The sequence below is a fragment of the Liolophura sinensis genome, chromosome 6 (genome assembly GCF_032854445.1).
Source record: "Liolophura sinensis isolate JHLJ2023 chromosome 6, CUHK_Ljap_v2, whole genome shotgun sequence".
NCBI lineage: Eukaryota > Metazoa > Mollusca > Polyplacophora > Chitonida > Chitonidae > Liolophura > Liolophura sinensis.
The window spans coordinates 45,269,898-45,281,150 of record NC_088300.1 but is presented as its reverse complement, the minus strand read 5'-3'; the positions used below and the strand labels follow the sequence as shown (position 1 = coordinate 45,281,150).

General features: G+C 39.6%; 1 protein-coding gene across 1 annotated transcript; it reads right to left on the bottom strand.

Annotated features, from left to right (window-relative positions):
* Nucleotides 1-2,454: 2,454 nt before the first annotated feature.
* On the bottom strand, nt 2,455-10,977 carry LOC135467253 (homeobox protein DBX1-like). Its single transcript, XM_064745018.1, has 4 exons — nt 10,381-10,977; nt 9,789-9,974; nt 6,631-6,830; nt 2,455-3,595 (listed from the first exon to the last, which is right to left on the bottom strand). The coding sequence occupies exons 1-4, from the start codon at nt 10,673-10,675 to the stop codon at nt 3,281-3,283; spliced, it is 996 nt and encodes a 331-aa protein (XP_064601088.1). The 5' UTR covers nt 10,676-10,977; the 3' UTR covers nt 2,455-3,280.
* Between the last annotated feature and the right edge of the window lie 276 nt (nt 10,978-11,253).

The following is an 11,253-nucleotide window of genomic DNA, read 5'->3' as shown; positions in this document are numbered from 1 at the left end:
ACATGCAGTTTATTCAGTTATATAAGTGAAACCCCATCGACTATAGCGTTGAGGAACAACCAAATGAATAAATTAATTTTGGTTTACAGCCTCCGTTCGCCAAAAAAATAAATGATGCATTTAGAAGTCTAGGTATTGATAATATATACAAATAAATATATAATTTAAATAATTCTAAATTCTTGCCATATAGTTTGTAGGCAGTTATTCAGTAATAGTCTTCTGATGGGCTTGAATACGGCGCAAAACACCAATCAAATAAATAAATAAATCTCATGATTGGCTATCATGACAATTAACATATTGTGACACTAACATACATCATTTTTTTCCTGGTAAAAGAGGACACAATTACATGCAATGCACGCAATGCACACAATGCTCGCAATGCATGAGTGAACAGGTCTGCTGAGATGATAATGCCCCAGGTGAAATTTATCCGATTTGGGCATGTTTTTGTATTCATATCATTAGGCCAATAAATCGAAGTATATAGGCCTATTGTCATTTTAAATATCTATCTATCACTTTATAATATTATCTATATCTCTACAGATCAAATGTGGTTATTTTGTTAACATATGATGATGCTGATTCTCATCGTTATCATTTGTTTTGATTTTATTAAGATATCGAATTACTCCGTGTTTTCTTCGCTAACGGCTTCATTGCTACAGTCGTATTAACCACTCCGTTATTCATTAATTTTGATATAGGCCTATATTCTGTGCCTATTTTGTTTTTAAGTAAGGTACACATTCAAGATTTTTCTGAGGCGGTGTCTTGATCAACACATGGCACGACGGAGCTCAGGTTTGTAGGGGGAGGAAAACTGGCAAAATCCCCCGACGAAACACCGATCTTCGCCAGATACGGCAGTTCACCTCCTGTATCCAGAGCTGGATTCGAACGCGTCACCTTGTGCCATGCAGCAAGGCGAATACTTCAGGCTGATAAACCAGGGAGGATATTATTTTCTTTTTCATTTATATCTATAGCCTTGATATAGAAAGAGCGGTGTTACTGGCTTTTCAGAAGTGAACGGTGATAATATAGATGTATATATGTGCATATTATATTCGAACTGCTGACGCCGAAAAAAGGTGTATGGTGACGGCAATTCTATGGATGAATCTTTTGTAGTTTGTATCTATCAGCATAATTATACTGGTATGCATCAGAAAAGTTGTAAATAACACTTTGCATTGCAAATTCAAGTATATTCTTATTATAAAGTGGATGCGCTTTGCAAGCTTTTTGTATTTCAACTGAAATACATTAAGGCCCGAAATACAGGTGCATATATATAGGTAGTGAGGTGCTGTGAGGTAGTGAGGTTCACCATCAACATTCCTGTCCGCCACACATGAGACATTCTTGATTATAGCGTATAACATTAATTAAATAGAGAATGCGAGCGGGGCGGGGGTGGGGGTGGGGGGGCTTAATTAATTAATTTATTTATTTCATTGGTGTTTTACGCCGTACTTAGGGAATATTTCACTTTTACGACGGCGGTCAGCAATATGGTGGGAGGAAACCGGGTAGAGCCCGGGGGTCGAGTGATGAAAGGCCCTTGTCTGAATCAGAAGGACATACGGGGTAAGGGTTCAAAGCCAAGACATGGACAAGGAATTTGTGCATTACCCCGCTCTTAGTTCTCGTAAGGCCTTGATAATAATAACCAGTGGATGACTCTCATTCGTGCAGCCTAACCACTTGTCTTCCACCATTATGGTGTGCTCATCTGTGCTAAACATGCATGTGGAAAAGTTCGTCAGTAACTTGCCAAATATCTGTGGTTTACCATTTTACGGCACTCCTGTTTCCATCAGCCATAAAAATGACCATTATCATGAAAGAAGTTTTCAGTGCGGGTAAACCCAAACAAGGAAATGAACAGATCAACCACTCAAACAGGTGAATGAAGAAATATAACCATATCTCTCCACCTGCAATGTACTGTATGTCTACTGCGAGAGCTCTGCACGTGCAACGTACATTTATGTCTATTATGAAAAACCTTTGTTTGCAATATGTGCCCAGAACAAATGGATTTAATAAATGACTCCGCTTGCAATGTATATGTCCACCACCAGATATGCAACACGTGCATGTGTCTCCTATAGAGCGCTGCACTCCGCTTACAATGTATGTCTGTTTCGAGAATTCTCCGCTTACACAAGCGTAAATATTTGCTAGTTGTATAAGAGCACTCATCTGGCAGTGTCTATTTTGGGGATGTCCGTCATCTTGTGGAATTTGCTTCGGAAACTTTGAAGTGTTCTAAATCTGAGATTATTCAGAGACTGACTATACAGAGAATAAAGAGAAAAGCAACACTGAACGCGGGTTAAGTAGAAACAGAATTACTTTATTTATTGTATATAATTTATTTAATAAATAACTTTTTATACAAAAATATATACATACAAGTATTCCACTTTTCTCGACATAATTTTTAAAAACACAAGATAGCAATAAACTCTATCAGCTTATACATAAATACACGAGCATATACGTTTTCACGTTACCATCATTTTTTTTTCTCCACTCAGAATGGGATTGTCAGAAATCACCTGATGTGATTAAGTCAAGATTACGCGATAGTAATGGTCTTGACCCAAACATTGAACCTCTTCTCATTTCATGATTTTACTTTTCCATCTCAACCCACTGTTATTATCTATATCTGGAGAAGGACATGTTTGCGTTCCGTCATTCGTTCAGCCTATAACCGACGCATAGCAGGATTACCTGGCAGGATCACCAATCACCTCCGGTCATATTAGATATAAAATATCTACCTATATCACTCTCTGTAAGAAACACTTTAAGTAAAATATCGCGCCTAATATAAGAAATGATTGCTTAGAGAAAACTTATCTATAATCAGTCCACTCACACGACATCCTCATCTTGGAAGAGTATCGAGGGCGTGCGTTCCAGTAGTACAGTTTTGGACACTGTTGGAAGACCTTGGGAAGTTAATAGCTGTACACTGACTAGGGACATATATAGCATCAATTTGGCCTTTGATGTACACGATTCTGGAAGTCCATTCTGGAAGTTTCGTGATGTCTTTATAGCACTTCAGTGCCTCTAGGATGAGGCCTCAGTCAATATTTCCACTGTTCTATTAACCATCATGTCTGTACAAGTTCACAGTTTTCTCCAGTGACCGAGATGTTACGCGGATTAGAATTTTGTGCTCACTCAGATCACACAGATCACTGGCTGCCTCCGCCAGCTATTGCAGTGTTCGTCGTTTGGTGTATCCTCAGGACACGCTGATTTCTTCCTCACTGTCTGATCCCGCCCCGGTCGCCTCTGACATCTCCGGCACCGCCTCAACCACCGATTCGCACAGCGCAGGCGCGCTTTCGGGTGTAGGGGAATCTCCTCGTCTCGCTGACTCCGCCACAAACTCTCCCTCTTCTCCAGCCTCTTTCTGGTCATCACTGACGTCACTCAAATCTGGATTTGGGTTGCTTTTATTGGGCAAAGTAGATTCACGTGACCCACCAGAGGACAGAAGTTCTCTCTCTTTGGAATTTCTCCATTTCATCCGTCTGTTTTGAAACCATATTTTAACCTGAGAAAAAGAGACGGGTTATAAGGTCAAATGATTCATTTGATTGATTGATTGATTGATTTATTGTTGTCAAATACTTAAGAAGTTTGTACTTATACGATGGCGGTCAGTTCTATCGGTGGAATAAACCGCCAACCTCGTAAGCTATGCTGATGAAATGACGTATTGAGATTGTTTGACGCTATATTGGCAGAGGATAAGTGGTCTTCAAGGAGCGTATAATACAAACGCCATTGACATTTTACTTTCACCATGAAGGCCCCAACGAGCAATGGGATCGGGGGACTAGGTAAATTCCTTCTCGAAGGTTGGGACTGAACCGCGCCTGGTGTTCTTTTTGGTTAAGTCTCACAAACGTCAAGAGAGACTGGTTTAGCTTATAACTGGACGAGTTTAATAACAATTAAAACACCACATGCACATTATAATCCCATGTAATGTGAGCAACAGTGTGCAGAATGCTGACGGAGTTACGACATATTTATTCCACGCACACTTTAGGCTCAGCTTTGATTAGCCATTCATAACATATCACACGCAGGTGGTTTAATATCGATTACCACACAGTACACAAAATACCATGCGCTGTGACATAACGGTGACGCACATACAATGCACAGTTCTTAAGTTCTTAAATGGTACCGACAAAAAGATACAGTGAAGGTGTTGGAATATGATTACATGTAGAAAAAGAGTGTAAGTTGTGCAAATCTGCATAAATACTAACACATGTCTCTAAAGCATGTTTGTTTAATACTTAAAGGTCCCATCATGGACAGTACAAAACAAGGACACTTCTAGAGGTTAATTGTTTCAACGTATTTTAGGCTACTTCCTAACGCCAAAACATCCTCATTAAATCGGTGATAAAGGTAAGTGATGTTATTTGCGTTTGAGCAATCAGTGGTTCTACAATGAGAAGTTTTATAATTTAATATATAATCTATTATAATACACACATTGTAACAGAAATGTTTAATCAAAATGTGAAATACTGCTTAAGACGTCCACCTTTTATGGGTTTATGAAATTGGCAGATACGCCGTATCTTTGATTTATTTATTTTATTTATTTTATTTATTTGATTGGTGTTTTACGCCGTTTTCAAGAATATTTCACTTATACTACGGCGGCCAGCATTATGGTGGGTGGAAACCGGGCAAAGCCCGGGGGAAACCCACGACCATCCGCAGGGTGCTGGCAGACCTTCCCACGTACGGCCGGAGAGGAAGCCCGCATGAGCTGGACTTGAACTCACAGCGACCGCATTGGTGAGAGGTTCCTGGGTCATTACGCTGCGCTAGCGCGCTAGCCTACTGAGCCACGGAGGCCCCATTCGTATCTTTGAAGACTAAAAATAAATGTTAATTGATCAGTCAGTACATACAGTATTATTCTGATTTCCACTAAATTCCTGTCTAAAGTTTTGTTGTCCTAACTTTCTGTACAGCAATTGTAAGTACGAACAATTCTCAAGAGAAAAAGAATTTTAAACTGATTTACCTGTGAACAAAATACAACCTTACGAATTACCTAATATGTAGTGATAGCTAATCGACAAATAATTCTCTGTGTAAATTTTGAATGCGTATCGTGACTGAATGGTTAAAGACACTTGTCTTTCTATCGCTGTATAGAGCAGGCAAAGTGTGATACCTGGCAAATGGTCCCACGTAACCGGTGAAATGCAGTCTTTTGTCAATTTACCCCAGTCACTGTTTTATTTTAACTGTTCATATAAATGTACAAATAGTATCATTTTACACGCCACCTAGCACCATGGCTTAAGAGGAATTAGGTTTAAAAGAAAGGAGGCATGTTAATTGCAATTTATTAGACGGGGCTGGTCTAGAAATACTTAAAATGATGTGAGGTCATGACATATAATACATAACCGCGCTCTCGCCGTCTCTTTCCAGGGCTCTGGTGACCATGTACGGTCCTTAGTGCAAGGCATGTAACTAAATCTGATCTCCCTCGTGTATAAGCGAAAGTTTCTTGCACACCAATCAGATAAATAAGTAAATTGAAAATAAATAAAAGAGTGAACCAAATGAAAATTTGACTATCAACTACACAGCAAAGACAAAAATGTGCTGGATTTTTCAGTATACCGGCGTACAGTTTTGTCAGAACCATTTTGCCTGAATGGCATATATAAACGTCTCAGCCTTAAATGGTTGGTCAGAGTGTTGCATGATTATGACTTGTCTATAACTGTAGAGCAGAATATCCACCGCAGTAGTCCCTATTAATCTGTGGACATGTATGAGGCATACACAGCGACTAAGCCGCCGCGGAGAAGGCAAGCCTGAGGGTTACTTCATGACCAGAGCATCAATTATCGATCTTTATATACATTAACAGAGACAACATATGTTACTGGCGTCATAACTAAACTTTCACAATCATTGATCAATTTAATATTCTAGCAGAAGTAGGGGGAAAAGGTTGCTTATAGCGTAACCTGCCTTGATAACGGATGGTATGTGACCAGTATTATAGAAGTGCACATGGGCTAACGCTGATATATCAGAATCTAATAACATGACCATTCTACACACGGGTTGCCCCATCGGCATTATATGCACATATTAGAATTTTTCGAATGTATTTAACCCATACTATAAACGATACTTGAAATAAATAAACATCAAGGGTTCGCGATATGTTAGTGGAAAGTCAAACTCGAATGTAGCGCATACATGCAGTTTTAAAACAGCAATATATATGAGTAAAAATTCCTAAACAGACGCTTTATATGACAATAGTAGATCCTATGACCCAGATTATAACGTTCTGGTCCTTTGGTCATACCATACAATAAACGGACGGAGGCGTAAAGATTTAAATATCAAATAACCTATACTTCATTTGTGGAGAAAACAGTGTGTCTGTAATGGATTTAATAATAGAGCAATAGAAATAAAAATTATGGCCTACGGAACCGTTTGTACTGAGACTATAACGTCATCACACTCTAAAGTAAGCCTATATAGCTGTGGGAAAAGCAAAAAAGTCAACACACATCTCACCTGTGAATCCTTCAAGCCAAGCTTTCCCGCAAGTTTCTTCCTGTCTGGTTTGCTAATGTATTTCTGTTTCTGAAACATTTTCTCTAGTCCCTTTCTCTGGGCGTCTGAGAAGACCGCCCTCCTTAACATTCCTCGTCTAGGTTTCCCCCGCATTGTGCTCAGAAAGGAGAACGCGTTAGGGATAGGCAGTAGTGAAGATGCTGCAAACAAAGAGAAGATGTAGGCCTATATATATTACTTATATATGTGTATACAATTACCTCCTGTGTTTTTCTGTGAAATCAATAAATGGTTATCTAAAGCAACGGGGAGTTATTTAATTCTACGTAAGTCCACTGTTTGAGCAAAACGGACAAACAGAGCATGAATTTGGAGTGGACATTTATACTAGCTCCCCCCCCCATTTCCCCCAACTTCACTAATTAAATGTGTCTTAAAACCTTTTCGCAGCTCTCCACATTTCGTCCATAACGACCATAACCAAGAGTGTTACGATGCTATAGTCAATTAGTGTTGTTTTCCAAATTACCGAAAAAAATTCATTTGCACAAGTCAAAGATATCGATCAACAGCTCTGGTGATACGTATTCTCATTACTATTTTTTATTTCTTTGGTCTGAAAGGTCAACGGTCATTATACCTACTCAAATCCATGAAAATTCCAAAAATGTCCGCCATCATGTTTTGGCAAGCGGGTAAAGTTGATTATTTACCCTACATACATACTGGTTTTAAGCTGGTATATCGTGGGTATTGTGTTTCTAAATGCGTTCTTCAAGTTTCCCGTGAAACCAGCGTGTATGTATCACATCTTATATGGGTAATTTCTTTATTCATGCGGCTAATGTTAAACGGCTTAAGTACATGGATATTCAGCTATTATCCTCGTGCCAGCTTCCCGTATTTGTGTATACAAAGCTAATATTTATTGGTTTTACGTCGCCATACTGATGCTATATAGCAGCCATGTCTTCTGTATGAATTTCAAATCTAACAGGTGATTGTTCGAGTGAATGGCCGGCAGCCAGCAGCTTCCCACTCCAACAACGTCCAGTCTTTCGCCAGCAGCCGAGCTAAACAACCAACAACAGGCTCAATGGCCTGGGAAGCGGGTCAAGTCTTTGAGAAGAGAAATACAGGCAATCGGACAAAATTACCACTTTAATATATAAGCATTATAAAAGATTAGACCCACGGTATATTGAACTTATTTGAGAATATTATCAGCCAATACCAAAGAGAAGGTGGCAGAGATTTTTTTTTTCTTCTGTTTGTATGTCAATGTATGTAGCAATAGCGATCTTTGTGCCACGCAGCTGGCCTTATACAGGACATTTATTCCTCACTTCTCTCCCTCATTCACCAAATACCCGCTTTTCATTTATACCTAAATATCCAAACCTGTTGCCCAGTTGCAGGAAATACTGCCCATTTCGGCTATGCAAATCGGACACTGGACGGACACTTTTGCACGGGTTTGCGCATGCATAATTGCATGCATGCAATTATACGACTGTTGAGGGCTGTATCTGCGCAGACCATTCTTTGCGACTGATGTTTGTCACATGCGCTTACGTTGTGAAGTGCAGATATTCATGTACCAATGCAATTTATGTCACAAAGTAAAAGTGCAGATTTTTGTTTTTTAACTGACAAAACAGTAGACTACCATAAACGGGGTCGTCAAAAGTATGTGAAATAGCTGACTTGGTCAGATCCTAAATTTTATTAAAGATACGTAATTGAATCATACGTTAAGTATTTCTTATTATTCCTCGCCATAGCACCACTGAATAAATCAAACTAAACGAAATGATAACAAGTCATCGTTATTACATACATAAAATAAATTACACATTGGAAGTACGTGAAAACCGCTTAGTTATGGTTATGAGAAAAATCTATATTTATATGCTGGTTGCCTAAGGGGTAAACGTGACATTTATTAGCTGTGTATATGCAACATGCGTTTTATATGACAATCCATTCACAGTCCTGTGGCTTTGGTTTTCATTTATGTCTGTCAAAATGATCAAAGTTGTGCGATATGTCAAACATCTGTAGTCCATAACGGTTTATACACTAACTCAGTGCATAATCAATAACCAGACCTCAGTCAAACATACCTAGGGCATAACGGAGGAAAAAGCCTGTTACATGACAACATGTGTATATGGCGAGACAATATTTTTCCTGCATTACAGAAACATAAACTAATTGAATTTCGATATTATATTTATTACCAACTGTTGTCGCCTATGAATATATGATAGGCATGTATGGGCACGGAACACACGTGTTGGCAATGTCTATATACGATGTCAAATACAGCTGTGGCCGCATTCGCAATTAGCGAGCTTGTTCTGCGAAATAAAGTACTGTTTGGTTATGTACAGAGCCCGAGAGCCATCGACTATAGCAAGGCCGCCACATTGTCCATATATACCCGGACAGGAATATCCCTGCAGACTGAGTCATGCTAGAAAACAGGAATTACTGAGGGTCATATGCATTTGTGTTGTCTAACGAGTGATAACAACCTTACTACAGAAGTTTCTTTGATATTAAATACGATACACGGAAGAGGTTTCAGCATCAAAATGCAACCGTGCATGTTACAAAAATAAGAAAAAATAGTGAGACGAGTATCTATACATTCAAGATATTGCTTTTAAAATAAGACTGAATTCAATAGGCAAGTAAATGAGTCTCTTAGTCTCGACTCAAAGAGTTTCATCAAGACAGTTTCGTTTAAATTACCGACAGAAACTCGTTTTGAACCAGTGTGATAGGTACTTAATCTCGTGGTCAACTAAAAAACACCGCTTCTTCAACATTTATTATCAGGCGAAACGAAATGTATTCCAAGCCAGGCTTGGCCGCCTGAACCACTGTAACGCTATAAAACGTCGATGTGTTTGTCAGGTACCTGTCAAAGGGCGATGGTTTATTCCGTGCTCTCTTGTTATCCAGCATAAACAAATGCACATAGGTGAAAAATGTCCGAGTGAGTACGAAGCTTCACGCAAATGAAGCAAAGAAAGAAAGATATAGTTATATATATATATATATATATATATATATATATATATATATATATATATATATATATATATATATATATATATATATATATATATATATATACATGGTCTTACCTGAAAAGTAGGGATGTCTGACGAGGGTTGGGAGGTGGCCTTCATACAGACCCTGGTGACGAGGGTTACACCCAACACAACTAAGACCATGCGAGGACAGACTCCCGCACACCTTACCCCCACAACCTGTGCCGAGTCCAGGCAAAGAATGGCTATACGCCAGAGAGGGGCTACTAAAACTAAGACCTGAATTTGGAATGGAAAAACGGAAGAGTATAAGAACACCGAAGTTCAAAAGTAAAGCCACACAATATTTAAATAGGTAGTTGTTAACTGTAATAAATATTAGCTCAGAACCAGAAAGGAATATTGAAATATTTCGAGATTAAACTAAAATTCACTTTTTCAGTACATGTGGTGTATAGCCAAACATTCCCCGCTACATTGTTTAACTTGCCATTATCGGCAACTGTATTTTATTGAAGAGAAAACGTTAATCGTTAATAAATAAAACGTCAAGCTCTCAAATCTGTTTTATCATCGACAGTAAACCTATAGGTTACATTTATCCAAAATGTTATCAATTTTATGAAGTCTACTGATGTAGATTATTATATCAACATTATCGCTGTCTAATCTTGCACAAACTTACCTGTTTTAGATGGCGTGTCTGGAGAGAGAATAGCGTTAACGCCAAACTTCAGATACGGCGTGCTCGTAGGGGTGGAGGAAGTCGACGACTGACTGTCTGCTGGACGTTGCCCGAGAGAACTGGACACGGGCACTGTCCCGGGGAGGGGTCGGGCCACCAAACCTGACCCTCTGTCCCGTAAGAGATTCTCCACGAGAAATGACGTTGAGGCAGAACTTGGCTGCTGGCCTACAGATGCGCTCCGGAGCATGCTCTGGTACAAAGGGGACGGCGTTAAAATGTTAGGGAACATCATTTACCACCGTTGAAACAAAAAACCAGAAAAATAAACCAAACTTGCAATGGCCAAAAAAGTTAGCCGGCGTTAAGGTGCATGTACTCCAAGCCTGGGGGAGATCCACATTGAATTGCACCTCATGAAATATTAGAGAAGCAATGAATTATATATATGGTATTTCGTCTGCGCCATCCATTCATGAGAGGAAGTGATAGGATGCTGTAGAAATTAGCCGCTCATTGCTCTCCTAACTAGCCTGACATCAACACTGATTAGACGACAGCTTCCGACGACCAGTTTATAGTATTTAGATAACAATGTGTGGCCATACAGACTTGTTGGGCCAATAAAAATCATGGCGCAGTCATCAGGCTTTAACGCGGACATCTATCGATTGGGATGGGGCACTAAGCGCGGCAGTGTTTTCCATGATGGGCGGAAAAGTAGGCAGGGGAAGAGGGCGCTGTCGCGTGGAGGGACCATTCAGTGAGCGCTATTCGAGCGTGCCTCGGTCCGCCCACTAGCCCCCGCCAAATGGCGATTAGCCAGTGGCCTTACAGAAACCAAACTGTTCTCTTGACACCGGACGGCTTCGG